Source organism: Malaclemys terrapin, chromosome 6, assembly GCF_027887155.1.
Source record: "Malaclemys terrapin pileata isolate rMalTer1 chromosome 6, rMalTer1.hap1, whole genome shotgun sequence".
Lineage (NCBI taxonomy): Eukaryota > Metazoa > Chordata > Testudines > Emydidae > Malaclemys > Malaclemys terrapin.
In genome coordinates this window covers 105,624,024-105,642,685 of record NC_071510.1, presented here as the reverse complement: position 1 = coordinate 105,642,685, position 18,662 = coordinate 105,624,024, and the positions used below count along the sequence as shown (strand labels likewise).

At 45.2% G+C, this 18,662-nt stretch overlaps 1 protein-coding gene across 1 annotated transcript in view; it reads right to left on the bottom strand.

Annotated features, from left to right (window-relative positions):
* The window catches only part of PLCXD3 (phosphatidylinositol specific phospholipase C X domain containing 3), a 144,649-nt gene that overhangs the window by 45,355 nt on the left and 80,632 nt on the right, over positions 1 to 18,662 (bottom strand). The window contains exon 2 of the mRNA XM_054033111.1: positions 5,855 to 6,563. Coding sequence (XP_053889086.1) covers positions 5,855 to 6,563 — 709 coding nt within the window. The remainder of the gene's footprint in view (positions 1 to 5,854; positions 6,564 to 18,662) is intronic.

The following is an 18,662-nucleotide window of genomic DNA, read 5'->3' as shown; positions in this document are numbered from 1 at the left end:
GTCATTTACCAAGTTCAGATAAAATTGGCAATTTCACTGAAAGTCAGAAAACAAAACAGATTCATGTAAAGTACAGTTTTATGTGTATCAAAAAGGCTCTTTCACAACTGTCATTCAGATGTGCTAAAGGCAGCTGTTTCACTGTCAAGTTAATTCAATAAGCAAAGGGAACGTAATTCATTTGGTGTGTACTGTTTGCTAATCAAAGAATATTTCTTGGCACGTAAACTGTGCATGACAGAATGTTAAGCCTGAAAACATATTGCTAGTCCTCAAAGTTTTTATCAGCTCCAAGAAACAGAACGTACAATCATGTGAACAATTCTTTTAATTAAACCACTGAAGGCCAATGCTGCTGTATAAAATTCCAAGCTGCACTGAGTATGTGGTCATATGAGGGAAATCAAAAGAAAAGTCTTCCCCTCCCCCCTCCCCCCCGGGTAGGAGAACAGGGACAGATGATAATATAAATTTCTCCTCTTTCAAATTATTGTCCAACTGAGAGTCATATGCAATATCAATAGCAAAGGCCCTAAGCATATAGTGTATCTGTTATAGATAAACTCCTTTTATCTAGGTTACCCTAATCCTCCCATATTGTACATCTGCTACAATGCCAAAGGGAGTGGTGGGGGAACAAAACCATTTTCCATTTTGAGAAGGATTGATCAGCATCTCTCTATAGCAGTGGTTCCCAAACTTGTTCCGCCGCTTGTCCAGGGAAAGCCCCTGGCAGGCCGGGCCGGTTTGTTTACCTGCTGCGTCCGCAGATTCTGCCGATTGCAGCTCCCAATGGCCACGGTTTGCTGCCAATGGGAGCTCCTGGAAGCAGCGGCCAATATGTCCCCTTGGCCCGTGCCGCTTCCAGCAGCTCCCATTGGCCTGGAGCAGCAAACCGCAGCCAGTGGGAGCTGCGATCGGCTGAACCTGCAGACGTGGCAGGTAAACAAACTGGCCTGGCCCGCCAGGGGCTTTCCCTGGCCAAGCGGCGGAACAAGTTTGGGAACCACTGCTCTATAGCTTCATCTGCACTAGGGGCTTGGTCTGTTGCATCTTGAACAAGTGGGGCTGCTCCAGTGCAAGCTACATTGGTGCAGGGCATCTATACCAACCATCTTGTCTTGGCTGCAAAAAGCTGCACTGTATCTACATGCAGCTCTCACTGAGGGTTGCCACCTTTCCAATTCCTGGTAACCTGACCCTCAAGGCCCTGCCCCTGCCCTGTCTCTTCTTCCCCAGACACCACCCTCTGCTCCGCCTCTTCCCCAGAGGCCCCACCCTCTGCTCTGCCTATTCCCCCAAGGCCCTGCCCCCATCACTTACTCCTCTCCCCACGTCGCTCGCTGGATCATCTCAAGGAGCCTGCCTGCAGACAGGAGGTGTCCCTGGCCGAGCAGGGGCTGGCATTGGTTAATGACTCGGCACTTCCCCCCACACCACGGTAACCAGGCTTTTGGTTGGGTGCCATTTAGGGTTACCAGGTCCCCGAAAACTGGGCACCTGGGAACCCTAAATGGCACCTGGACACAGAACCCAAAAACTGGACTGTCTAGGTAAAAATGAGATGGGTGGCACCCTACACTCGCTGCAAGCACTGAAAGTCTCTATGATTTGCTGCACCTATCCCACTATTCTCAGCACACTCCATGGAGCAGGTGCATGCAGGAGATGGTATACACTGTCTCTTCTGTTCATAGTGCACATCCCAAGGCAAAAGGGCACCAGACTCACCTTCTGAGTAGACCATTGCTGAACTGACTCCAGACCTAGATGCTTGAGGGCAATTGTAGGAGCACTGCTACTCTTGGGTGGGGGTGATGCACCAGGAAACTAGGAGCTGGATTTAATTATTGTCATTCACTTATTCCAATTTTTTTAAGCTCAATATTTTTTCCTATTCTTGTTTTAATACTCTTTGTTTTGCTTTGTTATGTAGTTAAATGACTGCTCTCTTTTCTCTTGTGTTTCCCTGTGGGAGACAGAGATTAAAGTGGTCTGGGTGTCCTTTAACTCATGACGTGGTGTCCTCCGTGGTGTCCAGTTGGCAACCCATGTCCCAATCCTTCACATCATGCAGTGGGGCTCAGAGGACGGACTGGTTCTTGGTGGGATGAGTGGTGCATGGTGTAGCGGGGAGCTAAATGGATCTACTAGGGGATAGGGGAAACAGGATTGTGTGCTGTGTATCCTTTAACTCATGACCCCTTTGTTTTCCAGAGCTCAGGAGTGTGGAAGATGCTGTGAGGCAGCATCTAAGCCTAGTAAATAAGTACGTGTATGCATGCACCCTAGGTTAGCTGTCTGCTATCCTTTGATGTTTGTGCTTTGCAGATAAATCCTCATAGGACCAAATAAACAAACAAAAGTTTACAAAGTTTTACCTGCCTTAAATAATAACAAAGTTTTATTTTCCAACCTGTCTTTACTGCTTTGGAAGATTGAGGTGGGGATGGAGAGAGAGAAGTGGGCAACTGTTGAGGAGGGACAGAGCCAAGCAGATACCAGACATGTTTGTCTCAGGTTGTTCCTGAATGGGGGATGTGCACTTCTAAGACTAGCTGAGTACTCAATGGCTCTTGGGCCTACAAGCAGCCAGTAGGTAAGTGGCTTGACAGATGGCAGAACGGTCTGAGCTAACAAAGCAGTCACTGAAGCGTGGGCAGGAGCACCGTGGGATTACACTGGGATGACAAATTGCACTGTTGTTGCTGCTAGGCCAGTGTTTGCTCTCTGCACTGGCACTGCAATAGTACAGAGTCATATGGTGGTGGATAAATACCATGCTTAGCCTTGTCCGGAGCAAGCACAAACACAGTGGTGGTGTGAATAATTATGTGTAGCTGCAAGCTCTTTTGTGGGTGCTACATGACGTGATACAAGTGTGCTGGGTGTTGTGTTACTGTTGGCAATGCCAAAATGCTCCAGCATCAACAAGGAGATGCTTCAGTGCTTAACTACCAATCAGGCATATTACAGCTTCTATTAGTATCCAGCAAAGAATGTCTGTGTGTGTGTGTGTGTGTGTGTGTGTGTGTGTGTGTGTGTGTGCACACATGCGTTGTTTTTACTATATAAATTAACAAGTACTGTATAACATAGAAAACACATAGTAGCTGTCTACTCTGCCCTTTTCTGAGTAGCTACATAGTTCAGATTATGGTGTGGTATGTAAAGTTTTCCCAGTTAATTAGAATGCGCCTTACTGCATCGGGGTAATGAATGTTGCATACATGCATGACATGCAGTACGGACGGCATGCTTATCAACTAGTAAAATCTGAATGCAGAGATGGTGAGAAGAGTTCTAGACTTACTAGTATTGTTTTGCTTCTTTGGATTGCTCATCTATCTATTTTTGAACAGGATCACAGTCACATGGGCTACAGCTTTGGAATATTTGATCTTCACTTTCAAAGCAGTCATCACAGTGAGTTCAGGGCTATTAACTGTGTAGATCTCACATACATTCCCATCGGCTGTATCCTGCTGTGTGGTATTTTTGCATAACTAATGAAATTTCAGCATTCCTGGCAGGCAATATGTCATAGTTCTGAAACATATTGAAAGTTTGTTTCTCTTGCAGTTGTTACAAGAGGGATTGGGGGAATAAATCTTTCAGACCAGTTTGGATCCACACTTGCTGCTTGTGGGAAAAATCTCAATTATGGTTTTGAAAGCCATGATCACGAGATATTCCTGCCGTATTACTTTTTGACATTTCAAATATGTTAATTAGTGATAGGTTCAAGTTCCATGCAGAAACGAGATGCTGAGAACATAGAGATTCAGATTATACAAATCTCAACCAATCATTAAAATCTGGACTCCATTCATGCCTTATTTTCTTTCAAACAGCTACAAAAAAGACCATTCTGAGCAGAAGGAAACAAAAGCAGATTCTTGCGGTCCCCCCCACTGCAATTTTAAAAAGCATCATTCCAGTAATGAGTGAGAGACTGGTGGTTTGTCACTTGTGCTACTGAAGGTTCAACAGTAAAAGCCTCTGACAAAGCAAAGGAAAGAAATAGGGGTGCTTTCTAGATGCACAGTAAAGGTACGTCTACACTATGATAAAAGACCCTCTGCACAGCCGCAGCTGGCCTGGGTCAACTGACTTGGGCTTATGCAGCTCAGGCTGTGCGGCTATAAAGTTGCAATATAGAAGTGCGGGCTCCGGCTGGAGCCCAGGCTCTGAGATCCAGCCAGTGGGGAGGGGCTCAGAGCCTGGGCTCCACTGCAAGACTTTTAGCTCTACAAGACCAAGCCCTGTGAGCTCATGTCACCTGACCCAGGCTCTGAGACTCAGTGCCACAGGTCTTTTTATCGCAGCATAGATGTATCCTCAGAGAGATTCCCTTCCCCAAGGAGTGCATAGATTTTATATAGGTGAAGCATGTAGCAATATCTGTGGGTCAGGTTGCACAAGCATTTCTGTTCCGAAGTCATTTTCAATTACTTACATCATTTTTTGCTGTCATATCATTTTGGCTGAAGTTTAATCTTGTTTTTTCCAGCCTGAATTTGTTTGGGAAAGCTGTCATAAAAACAGTTCAGCCCCTTTCAACTAGGAGGGAGAGTTTGGGGGTGTGCATCACAATTCTTTGGGAAAAGCGGTTTCATCCTTAGCCATTCATCATATGGAAGGAGACACTATTCCCTCTGGACCTTTCCAACATAATCGCATCTTTGCAAAGAGAACAAAACATTACCAGACCATTGTTCCTCATTATAACTGTTTTGTTTTGCAATGCTCTTGTGCCTTAGGGTATATCTGCACTGCAACTGGAAGTGGGACTGCAGCACCTATGGATCAAAGCTAGCCTAGATACCAAGAGCCACAAAGCCACAACAGTGTGGATTTCAGGATGGGCTGAGTAAGTACCCAGGGTCCCGGGTAGATACATACTCAAGTGGTGAGTCCTTCCTGATATCTGTGCTGCCACAGCTTCATCACTATTGGTACATGAGCTAGGTAGATTATAGCTAGCTCCATTATGTCAACACATGATGCAATCACACTTCTGATTCCAGTGTAGACATGCCATAATGGTAGTGTGGTGGCCACCTGAAATTTGGCAGGCACATAGTCACAGAGAGGTGCCTTTAGATGATTTGGTGAAAATTGGTTGTGATTTGTCCAGTCACAAATGTTTAAATAATTATATTTCTTATATGCGCACTGATTTTTATATTGTAATAGCTAATAACCTGTCAACTTTCTGTTCACTTTGTGCATGCATTAGATCCACAGGGAATCTTACCTCTTTCTACATGATGAATGCTTGAGTGTTTGGGAAGGAAATAGACTCTAAAGAGTCCACCCACATTTGATATGATGTGTGAAGTTAAATAAAGAAGGATGCATGGCTCTGTCCTATGTCTGTCCACTGGGTGTGTGAAGGTTTGTAAGGAAGAAAATTTTGCACTGTCCAGCTTTGTTAGAGACACTAATTGATATCTCTTTCTCTTGTACCTGGAACTAGTGCCAAGAGCCAGGCTGGGTTCAGTGATTGCATAGATTTGCCCATATCTAAAAAGCACATTTTCTGAATAAATATTTGCAGTGTTAAAAGGTAAGAACCAAAATGTGTGTGTGGGGGGGGGAAGTATCCAGAAAGAATCAGGACTTTGTTTACGCTTTAGTGCGAATTCTCTTTCCAGGTAAAAGCACTTATCTTTCATTGTTGTTTCCTTTAAATGCTTGAAGATCACCTTTGAACTTTGACCCTAACCCATCATAGCAGAGAAAAAAGAAATGCATCTGCTAAATCTTCCATAATAGGAGCGATAAAAACAGAGTTAATGACACATAGAACACAATCAATCTGAACACACAGTGCCTTCCAGACACTTACCTTTCTGTGATTGTTTCTCTGAGTCCACTAGTAACACCCTTAACCACAGTACTAGCTTTGGGGGTCAGCACCACTTGAGATATAAAAAAGGAGCCCTTCTTTCTTCTCTCAATGATTGATGCCTGAAGAAACTGAATCAGTTTTTCTGGGTCTGTTGTGTTTGCCCAAGGAGCTGGCATCATCTGCCCTGGCCAAAGAAATGGTACCTCAAGAGCGACTGGACTGTGATAAAATACCAACACTTGGTAATCCTTCTCCCACAGGTACTGGAGACTTACTTCTTGGGCAAATATAGCAGGGCACATTTTATTTCCAAAGGTGCCTTTGAGCATTTGGACCAGATTCTCATGATGATATTTCTGCATCCCATAGAAATGATTGAAGTCCAAGAAGACCACTTCTTTATGGTGGTCAGTCAGAAATGCATTGATCTCTTCAAGGCCCTCATTGACTTTGGCACTGAATAAACCATGAGCAAAGTAAAGTTCATTGTCAGGATCTCTGGGTTTGGTGGAAATTCTGAGATCAAAATATCGTATACCTGCACCCAGCTGGCTAGTAAAGTTCATCGTCTGTGTTGCCAACCACTTTCTCATCAACTTTTTAGCCACAGTCCCAAATACGGAGACAAAATTCTGGACAGTTTCTGGTTGTTCAGGTCCAACTGGAGAGGCTTCGTCGATGTAGAAGCTAAAGGAGTCATGAGACCCTACAAATATAACAAAGAAAAAATCAATGTTGCATTCATACACAAAGTTATAAATACTCCTCTTTCAGGATAATCTAATTCTGGTCAGCACACAGATACTCTAAAATTGGCCTTTTCCTACCAACCTTCCCACCCCCATCCCACCCCATACATTATTTTCATGGAATCAATATTCACATGTGTTGAAAGTGAATGAATTTAGGGGAGCTAAATGAAATGTGTATTACTTTCATTAGTACCCCTTACTTATGCCCTTAGTACTACTGAAGTCAATGGGCCTGATTATTAGTGTAAGTCAGGAGTAACTCCATAAGTCAGTCAACTTGCAGAAGTGTGTAATACCTATGTAAATGAGAAGAGAATTAGGCCCAATCAGTATGTTCACATGACTAATGGTTAGCTGGACCAGGACCTTTGTGATGAGCAAAAATACATATCCTTGAAATTTTACAAAAGCGAAAGTTTTCAATAGCCCTTAAGTGACTTAGGAGCATAGATACCATTTTCAAAAACACCTAAGTCCCACTGACTTTCAATCCGGATCCTAAACCAGTTACTTTTGAAAATTATATCCCAAATCTTTGCACTCATGGGAGAAACAGTGTAAGAATGATAGTTTAATAGTTATAGCTGATGCAGACTCTGTATTCCATTGCTTCGAATGAGGAGGTTCATTGTGTACTTTGAACAAGGATGAATTGTAGGGTATCTTTTGGTGAGCTGAGGTTAATTGCATTGCACATTTTTTAAAATTTGCACTACCAAAAAAGGTCAACAACACCTCCACTTTGCACTGCACATTTTCCTTAGTTTCAAGGATTTGCCTTTATCTTGCAATATTCACTTATTTTGTGTAGTCTGCAGCCACTTTGTATGAAAATTGCAACTACAGTTAAGGGTGTTAATGTCTAATAGGTTTTCTATAAGGGGACTATAGATCTTGCATTGCAAGGAGAAGCACGTGATCTAATAGGTCTTTTTCATCCTTAAGTACTGTGATGCAGTCTAAAGGGAAAGGTGACAGTCTACACTAATGTGGTCACCACTGTTACAAAATTGTGAAATATTGTATAAAGTATGCCTTGTGAGGTATCACTGGAAAAGTTGTAATCTGATAAATATGATCATCTTGTTACAATGTGTATATTGACGCTGCGTGTGGAGTTATGAAATTTTGCTCTGAGTTTGTAACTCAAACATGTTGTGGGTCTGAGAAACATCCACAGGCTAGCTCTTTAGAAATAATAAAGGAGGTGTAAACAAGGATGTCTGCATGTCATCCCTTAAGACCCCTCAGACAGCATGTAGGCAAAGGTGCAAATAAGAATCCGCAATTCAGATGAAGGACAGATGGCAGAGCACATATGTCATGGAACTGCCTGACCTGTAAGTAGGGTGACCAGACGTCCCGATTTTATCGGGACTGTCCCGATATTTGCTTCTTTGTACTGTGTCCCGATCGATGTTTGGTCGGGACAGTGGACAAACAAGAAATTTTGCCCTCCCGGAGGGACTCTTGGCCCCCCCCCCCACACACACACCCCGGCTCCGCCCTCTTCTTCCCCCATTGGCTCCCTCCCCAAATCCCCGCCCTGGCCCCGCCTCTTCCTCAACCACGCAGCATTCCTCCTCCCTCTGGCTCCTAGGCGGAGGAACGGCCAGGAGGGCTCCACGCACACTGACCCCACCCTATGCGCCAACTCTGCAGCTCCCATTGGCCAGGGAGCTGCAGGGGCGGCACCTGTGGGTGGAAGCAGTGTGCATCGCGCAGAGCCTCCTGGCTGCCCCTACACCTACAGAGATGTTGCCACTTCCGGGGAGCCCCCCCAAGGTAAGCGCTGCCCAGAGCCTGCTCCCTGCACCCCCTCCCACATCCCAACCCCCTGCCCCATCCCTGAGCCCCCTCCAGCACCCAAACTCCCTCCCAAAGCCCACTCCTCACACCCTTTCCCACACCCAAACCCCTACCCAGCCCAGAGCCCCCTCCTGCACCTTAAACCGCTCATTTCTCGCCCCTAGCCCAGAGCCCATACCCCCTCCCACATTTCAACCCCCTGCCTCAGCCCAGAACCCCCTCCCATACTCCAAACCCCTTGGCTCTACCCCCCAGCCTGAAGCCCCCTCCTGCATCCCAAATCCCTCAGACCCAGACCCACCCCAGAGCCCGCACCCCAATCCCCTGCCCCAGCCCAGAGCACCTTCCTGCACCCTGAACCCCTCATTTCTGGGTCCACCCAGAGCCTGCACCCCCAGCCAGAGCCCTCACCTCCTCCTGCATCCCAACCCCTTCCCAACCCAGTGAAAATGAGTGAGTGAGTGAATGAGGGTGGGGGAGAGCAGGGCTTTGGAGCTGTGCTCTGGCTTTGCTCCAGCTCCAGGCAAAAACCTGCAGCTCCACTGCTCTGGAGCTGCTCCGCGCTCCAGCTCCGGGCTCCGCTCCAAAGCCCTGGGGGAGTGACAGAGGGAGGAGGGGAGGCACTGAGCAGGGCCTCAGAGAAGAGGCAGGGCAGGGGCGAGGCAAGGGTGTTTGGTTTTGTGAGATTAGAAAGTTGGCAACCCTATACGGTGACAACTACCATTAGCTTTTGGTTCTTCATCACAAAATGAACAAAAATTTTACCCCTCTTTCCTACTGTCAGACTGCATCCCATTACCTTGCCTGGGATGGGTTTATGGAGCCCAAGCACAACAGGCAACTCTGTGGGTGAAATTCATCAGAGTGAAAAGGGCTTGTAACCAGACCTATCCTGCATTTTGTGCAAATCTCTTTGAAGTCAATGGGACTTTTGTGCCTGGAATGGGCTGCAGCACCAGAGTCATAAAGTTTCAGGCGAGAAGAGGCCACCAGATCAACTAGCCTGTAGTCAGACCTCCTTATATCACAGGCCATCAACTCCACCCAGCAACTGCACACTGGACCCAACAACTGAAATGAGACCAAAGTATTACAGCCCACAGAAGACTGGAGTTATGTGCCACAGACAGAGAATCAATCAGAGGGACCAAGGTGTACCAGTGCCTGAGGTCCCCACAATGGCAGGGAAAAGAATCAGTGAGATATACCCAGATAATCCCAGCAAGTGACCTGCAGCCGTGCACTGGAGATGAAACTGAAAAATCCCCAAAGGTCACTGCCAATCTGACCTAGGGGAAAATTCCTTCCTGACCCCACACATGGTGATCAGTTAAATCCTGGACATGTGAGCAAGAACCAGCCAGCCAACCACCTGAGAGAGAGAGAGAATGCTCAATGCCACCTCTGGACCTCCCCATTCAATGTCCCATCTCCAGCTGTGGCTATCTTTCATGTTTCAGAGAAAAGAGATACAAAACAAAACAAAAAACCCAGAAGGTATTGAGGAAGGGGACCTCTGTAGGTGGCCAGATGTAACCCTCAGGAGCTTTTAGGAACATAAAACTAGGCTCTAAGTAATTCAAATTCCTAGCATCAAGGGTGGGATTTTCATCAGCGCCTAAGTATCAATGACTTTGAAAGCACAAAAGCTGTGGCAAACAACATATCAAGGTTAAAGAAGTCCCCCAATCTGCTCATTTCTGTATACCACATTAGCTAAACCATGATGAACCTTACACATTGCAATGACAGATGAAATGTTTTCTTCTTTACATGGAAAAAAGAAAGTCATTACTGCCCATCTCAAACTTTGGTTGAATTCATCTTTGTTTATTTCAAAAAATACCCTCATCCATTATTAAAACCACCCCTACTAAACAACTCCTTGAAAGTCCCATTGTTTTTCCTTATGATCTTAACTGCCTCCTTCAACTGCATTTTATTTTAAATAAATTGTGAGCTGTGATTAACTTTTTTCTGACAAGTGCCTTGATACCATATTCCTTGCACAGCTGGTTAGATCATAGAGATGTATGTGGTTACACAGAGATAGCCTAATAGACTAGATCTGCATACAGAATTTTAATGCTAAATCAAATGGGTACCACCAATTTGAGCAGTGACTCGTGTTTCAACATATTACAGGAAAAATAAATGGAATGACATTAAAGGTTCTGCTCAGGTTAGTATGTATGAATGTAGAGATCAAAGCAAACCTCTTATTTAAGACTAGGCTTAGGTTATTGATACTATCCTGGAATGGATCATGTGAACATTTACTACCATGTATATCCTTAATCTAAAAAAAGGTCCCTTTGATTTCAGTAGGATTCTGTATGGAAGTAAGGATATCTACAGTAGCAGCTGATTGCAGGATTAAGCCCCAAATTTGTGGGAAGTTAGGAACAGACCAATGGTCTAGTTCAGTGATTTTCAAACTTTTTTTCTGGCGACCCAGTTGAAGAAAATTGTTGATGCCCGCGACCCAGTGGAGTGGGGATGAGGGGCTCGGGGTGTGGGAGGGGCTCAGGGCTGGGGCAGAGGGCTGCGGGGTGGGGCCGGGAATGAGGGGTTCAGGGCGTGGGAGGGGGGTCAGGGCTCTGGGCTGGGGTTGCAGGCTCTGGGGTGAGGGCAGGGATGAGGGACTTGGGGTGCAAGAAGGGGCTCTGGTTTTGGAGGGGCTCAGGCTTGAGGCAGGGGATTGGGGTGCAGGGTTGGGCTGCGGACTTACCTCGGGCGGCTCCTGATCAGCGGCGCAGCAGGAGTGCTAAGGCAGGCTTCCAGCCTGTCCTGGCACCACAGACCACGCTACACCCCAGAAGTGGCCAGCAGCAAGTCCAGCTCCTAGGCGGAGGTGCGCAAGCAGCTCCATGTGGCTCTTGCCCACAGGCACTGCCCCCCCCAGGCTCCCATTGGCCAGGAACTGGCCAATGGGAGTGCGGAGTCGGTGCGTGGAGCCCCATGCCCTCCCCCACATAGGAGCCGGACCTGCTACTGGCCACTTCTGGGTCGCAGCGCAGTGTTGGGATAAGTACGGACTAGCCTGCCTTAGCTAGGCAGCACCACTGACGGGACTCTTAACAGCCTGGTCGGTGATGCTGACCAGAGCCGCCACAACCCAGTGCCTTATATTCCGCAACCCACAGTTTGAAAACCACTGGTCTAGTTAGTCTGCTAGGTTGCCTCCAGTAGCCTGATGTTTCAGAGGAAGGCATACAACTCCCAAAATACACCTGGTCATGGAATCATAGAATATTAGGGTTACAAGAGACCTCAGGAGGTCATCTATTCCAGCCCCCTGCTCAAAGCAAGACCAACGCCAACTAAATCATCCCAGCCAGGGCTTTGTCAATCCGGGCCTTAAAAACCTCTAAGGATGGAGATTCCACCACCACCTGAGGAAACACATTCCAGTGTTTCACCACCCTCCTAGTGAAATAGTGTTTCCTAATGTCCAACCTAGACCACCCCCACTGCAACTTGAGACCATTGCTTCTTGTTCTGTCATCTACCTCCACTGAGACCAGCTTAGCTCCATCCTCTTTGGAACCCCCTTTCAGGTAGTTGAAGGCTGCTATCAAATCCCCCCTCAGTCTTCTCTTCTTCAGCCTAAATAACCCCAGTTCCCTCAGCTTCTCCTTGTAAGTTATGTGCCCCGGCCCCCTAATTGTTTTGCTGCCCCCCGCTGGACTCTCTCCAATTTGTCCACATCCCTTCCGTAGTGGGGGGACCAAAACTGGACACAATACTCCAGGTGTGGCCTCACCAGTGCCGAATAGAGGGGAATAATCACTTGCCTCGATCTGTTGGCAATGCTCCTACTAATACAGCCCAATATGCCGTTGTCCTTCTTGGCAACAAGGGCACACTGCTGACTCTTATCCAGCTTCTCGTCCACTGTAATCCCCAGGACCTTTTCTGCTTAGCCAGTCAGTCCCCAGCCTGTAGCGGTGCATGGGAGTCTTCCTTCCTAAGTGCAGGACTCTGCACTTGTCCTTGTTGAACCCCCATCAGATTTCTTTTGGCCCAATCCTCCAATTTGTCTAGATCATTCTGGACCCTATCCCTACCCTCCAGCGTATCTACCTCTCCCCCCAGCTCAGTGTCATCTGCGAATTTACTGAGGCTGCAATTAATCCCATCATCCAGATCAGTAATAAAGATGTTGAACAAAACCGACCCCAGGACCGAACCCTGGGGCACTCCGCTTGATACCGGCTGCCAACTAGACATCGAGCTGTTGATCACTACCTGTTGAGCCCAACAATCTAGCCAGGTTTTTAATCCACCTTATAGTTCATTCATCCAATCCATACTTCTTTAGTATAAAACAGTCATTATTGGTCAGTATAAAACAGTCATTATTTAAATTACTAGAGTCAAGAGGAACAGCACAAAAGTCTCATCGCACAGGACTAAAACTTGTCAATATACACAATTTAACTTTTGTAAAGTAACCACAGACAATACAGAGGAGGAGGGGGAGATTCATTTAACATCTGGCAAACTTCTGAATATTTTCAGCCAGGGAAATTTAGAAAAGTAATTTTTGTAATTTTAGTATCTTTATGCACAGGCCGGAGTCCAGTGAGCTGGGACTTTTGGGGGCAGGGACAACAGGAGAGGAGAGTGCCATAAGTTTAGAGACATTATGTCATGTTGTGCAGATTGGACAGGAGGAATTCATTAAAAGGTATCCAAAGACAAATGAAATCAAACTACTGTTTGGTTTGCTGATTGACACTATGTATTGAACAGATGTGATCATATCTGGAGCTGACCATGATGATATAAAAATTCTTCCTAGTTGGAGATTATAACTGACTCATAACATCCATAGGTATAAGTAATTTGAACAGTTCCTTCCAATATGATTGATCATGCACTTGTCAACATCAAAATTTCTCTGTCTTCATCTTGGCCTGTTACCTTTACAAATCTACTCATATGACTTTGAGATTCCAACATCTTTGCACCTGGTAGAAAAGTTATTTTATGGTCCTCGTGCCATCACATCTAATTGTCAATATTCCTGATGATGAGAGGATCTCTTACAACCATCACCTTTATTATATAGCAAACTGGGTTCCGTTCTATTGTAAAGCTTACCTAGGTGGGTGAGGAATCCGCCTCCCCCTCCTTCCACTAGAAAGTGGGTTTTTAGGGACAATTGTCTGTCAGTGTTCTATCAACTGTGACACTGGCTTCCATAACTGAAGGAAGGATGCCATTTCTGAAGTAAGGTTTCTCTGGGGTACATTAGTTGAAACAATGATAGATTTAAAAATACAATCTTTCTCTGTCTTGCTCATCCTCCCCTTTAGTGTCCCATGCTTCAAGGAAGTATATTTGGATTCCCGGAGGCAGAATGTGGAAACACAGTTCAATGGACAGAGCATAGGACTGGAAACCTGCCATTCCCTGAGTTCTAATCCTTGTTCTATCACTGACTTGCTGTGTGGTCTTGGACTAGTCACCTATTCTTCAACTGCACTTTAAGGACCAGGAATCCCCAGACTTGCTACAGGTTCTCTGAGATGCTCCAATTTCCTTTCAAGACCTTTGGGATGTATTATGTTCATGTAGTTAGATTAGTAACTGCAAGAGCCCTGAAGACAACTTCCTGCACATGGAAGACTGCTGATCTGCACCCTTATAATTTGTATCACAATAGTGCCTAGAGGCCCCAACCGATATTGAGCCCCATTATATAGGTAAGTAACAGCTAGCAAGAGAATCTCTGCTACAAAGAGCTTACAATTTAAACCGACAAGATGGACGGCGGGCGGGAGGCAGAGAAGCAAAGTGACTTGCCCAGAGTCACACAGCAGGAGACCCAGGAACAGAAACCACATCCTATTGTTAGCCCACTATCATATCCATTAGACCATATCGAATTTTCCTGCAACATATATTCTGCCACAGGCTGCCTCCAAGAAGGGTTAGGTGATGGAGTGGCAGCAGGTCAGTGCAGGGCTCACTGGTAGGCTTTTTAAGTTGCAAAGGAGAAGATCTGACACTCACTCTTTATCTTTCACTCAGAACAAACTCTTTTTTTATATTGACTCACCCTATTTCCATCTCTCTCTCTCTCTCTCTCTCTCTCTCTCTCTCTCACACACACACACACACACACACACACAGCTTCTCACTGCTCTGCCAACTTTTTATACCTTTTTTCACTACAATCACTCAGTTCCCCCGCAATCAGTCTCGTCAAGGATTGGCTTCCGTTCCTACATTTACAGCTCTTAATCAGTCACTCCAATTTTATGTACTCAGCAGTGGTAACATGTTTTCATAATTCTCATTCCAAAATAGCTAGTCAGAAAGAAACTTGAAAAATAAAATGCTTACTCACTGGATTTCCACTCAGCCAAACTCCTTTTTAGCATGCAGTCACCCTGTGTATGTTTTTGTTGCTGGCCTCTCAGCTTTAGAAGTAATTGCAAATGATGCTTAAAGAGTCTGCAGCATGCACAGTTAAAAAAATAAAGTGGTCAATTTCAACCACTAAGACATTAAGCTTTGATGTACTTACAGGTAGTCAAGCATTATTTAGATATTCAAGAGTGAAGTGTACAGTAACATCTAGCTTGCAGGCAAAAAGCTTCTGGTACTTTCATTAAGGAAACGGTCTTAGCTTTCTATAGTGAATTCTTTTAACAGGACAACTAGGAATATGCAGCCTAGTTATCAACATATTTATAGAATCCCTGGAGGACTATACTCCCCCATTTAAAAAATAATTGGACTCAATGGTGGAAAAAGGACCCTAAGGGAGAATGTATTTCAGTTTAGAAGTTGTTTCTTTAGTTCCCTAGAGTTTTACTGAAATATTGCCAACCTACTGTTTCCTGGCTCCCAGCATTGTCCCATCATCCATAAAAAGGGCAAGCATAAATGGACTTTGGTATGTCTCTCCCCCATCACTGCCCCTCGGCAAATGCTTAGATCCTCTTGCTTAATGGGGGTCTGGTGACTGCCTCCTACAATAGTTATCCTGAAATGAAATACTTCTTCAAAGCAGTGACAGACTCCATCACATCCTCAGTAATGTTCTCAAGATTCACAAGCCATAGCAAGGCACAAGTAGGATACACAGGTCTGACGCATTTTCTGACACCATAACCCCCAAATCTTTTCAGTGTCACTGCTTCCCAGGATAGGGTCTCCCCATGGGCGATGTGTGAACCCCCCATTTGGGGAAGCTCACTCCTAGCCTTGGCCCTGCCCCTTCCACCCCAGGCCCCGCCCCTCCCCTGCTGGAGCCCCTGAGCTCCCCACCATGGCTGGAGGAGTCCTGCCCCAGCCAGCTCAAGTCCCAGCTGCCCCGTCCTAGCCCCGGGCTGGATGGGCAGCCCCAGCACTGGCCCAAGTCACGCCGAGTCCCGGGCAGGTGGCAGGCCCACCCTAGCCTCAGCCCCCGCCCACTTTAGGCGAGAGGCTAAGTAACGGTGGCAAGAAGATTGAAAAAATTGGGTTTGTTTAGTCTGGAGAACAGAAGACTGAGGGGGGACATGGTAACAGTTTTCAAGTACATAAAAGCCTGTTACAGGGAGGATGGTGAAACATTGTTCTCATTAACCTCTGAGGATAGGACAAAAAGCAATGGGCTTAAATTGCAGCAAGGGAAGTTTAGATTGGACATTAGGAAAATCTCCCTAACTGTAAGGGCAGTTAAGCAGTGGAACAAACTTCTTAGAGAGGTTGTGGAATCTACGTCACTGGAGGTTTTTGAGAACAGGTTAGACCAGTGGTTCCCAAACTTGTTCCGCCGCCTCTGGCGGGCCGGGCTGGTTTGTTTACCTGCCACGTCCGCAGGTTCGGCTGATCGCGGCTCCCAGTGGCCGCGGTTCGCTGCTTAATTTACACTTAATTTACCTAAAAAGTGTGTGGGTGCATGCATGCAAAACAGACAGATTGGGAGGAGTGTCTTTAGGTCTGTCCCAATTCCTACTGCAGAAGCAAAGTTCAGTTACTTGTTTCCTTGAACCCTAAATCAGCTTATATCACATTTTCAGGGTTACCTTTGTAAGGAAGAGGGCTAGAAACTTCCTTTTTAAACAAGTTAATAAATAAAAGAGAGCAAGCTGAGATTCTCCTTTGTATTTATAACTCTCCAAATAGGGTGCACGTGCTACAACTATAGGTTTCATGAGCCAACTGCTGAGGCAGTTTTTTTAAAAAAGGCAATATAACCACATACAGCCCTCCTAACAGCAGGTTTCCCCTTCTCCTTTGATAATTTTGTTAGTCTCTTGTAATTATTTGTGTAGGAGGAAGTGTTGCAGTGTTTTCTATGAAATTTTACAAAGTTAAAAAGACATCACTGAGTGTACATACCCTCCCACCTCTTCCCAGTCAACCCACCACCCCCAGACAGATTTCAGTTTAGAACTTGTACAGATAAATGAAAGCATGATGGGAGATTATTTCAGAGGCAAGCCCTTGTTGGGTGCTTCAGCACAGAATGGTAATTTCACCAAATGTGGGCTCCACATTAAGAACCCTATTCTACATTCTTTACTCAGGCGAATGTCCTTTAATGTCAGTTAACTGACCAAGGACAGCAGGATTAGGCCTTAACACAGAATCAATGTGGAACTGACTAATCGGCATGTTGAATCAGCTCATTAGAGATTGCATGCTGTGCTAGTACATTAACAAAGCAGGTGCTCCTTATGAGGGAACAAGATAGAAGCCTAATTCCCAGAGGAGTTTAACGCATATTTATGCCACTGAAAAGTGCCCCACACTTGTAAAAGACAAGTAGATTTTCCATGAAGGACTGCAAGCTGAAGCTAGAGAAATTCAGATTAGAAACAATGCTCAAATTTCTAACACAGAGTAGTTAACTATTGGAATAATTTACAGTAGAACCTCAATTACAAACACCTCGGAAATGGAGGTTGTTCGTGACTCTGAACAAAACGTTATGGTGGTTCTTTCAAAAGTCTACAACTGAACACTGACTTAATACTGCTTTGAATGTGTGTGTGTGCGCGCGCACGCGGGTGGGTGCGTGCATGCGCATATGCGTGGCCTGAGTGCATACTTCTGGTTCCAAATGAGGTGTGTGGTTGACTGGTCAGTTTGTAACTCTGGTGTTCATAACTCTGAGATTCTATTGTACCAATGGATGTGGTGGATTCTCCTTCACCAGAAGCCTTTAAATTAGGATTGTCTATCTTTCTAAAAGATGATCTAGTGTCAACCAATAGTCATGGGCTTGATACAGGAAATAACTGGGTGAAATTCCTTTGCTTGTGTTATGAAGGTCAGATAGGAGATCATAATGGCCCCTTCTAGCCTAAAATATCAAAATTTCAGCACAGCATATGAAGATTTAACTGAATGTTTGATATGAAAATTAAAGTGCATCACATTCCTTAATACTTTTTTTCAGTGCATTACAGATTACCCAGATCTGAATTTAGGGGCCCAAATACAACTCCCCTTCAAAATTAACCACAAGGGGCCAGATCCTCAGCAGGCACAAATCAGCATAGCTCCTTTAATGAGGATCTTTCCCAAATCTTTGTGAACCTTGTGGCATGCATCCTTTTTGAGAAGAGCAAACAAACCTGAGCTTGTTATTTTTCCTTTCTCTGTTAAAGCTCAATGCTGCTTGTTTAGATGTATCGGGGGAAAAAATCTTTATCAGATTTGACAGTCTGGTTAAGTAGTAGTCTCACACAGCAAAGTACCATATTAGTTATTTTCTCTTCTCCTCGTTCAAGGAATAGCATATAAAATATGACTGGTCTGTGGCAGGGAAAATATAGCAAGGAGGATATCCACTGGTAAGCATAAAATTCATGAGCCAGCAACCATTTAGGGTATGTTTTACTGTAGCACCAGCACATCCAAGCCAAAAATATCATCAGCACCCATGTTATACTTCTTGGGGCAATCAGCAGTGCTTGCGTTTTGAGCTTATACCTTCGAGAGTAGCATTAAGCTATGATGACCCAAAGTGGCTTTGTTCTGCTGAGCATAAGAAATGGCATCTTACCAATCCTAGTGCCTTCCTATCATAATTCTTGTTCAGAACCCTGATGCTCCCACTGACAAGACAGCCTTGAAGGGCAGAATGTCATGTGATAGAATTTTCCTCTTAAAGCCTCTATTGATTTGTTACTATCCTCCCTTCTTCACACAGATACACATAAAACCCTATTTAAGATATGACCCAGGATGACAGCCTTCGTACTCTTAAAAATATCAAATGAAAGACACCC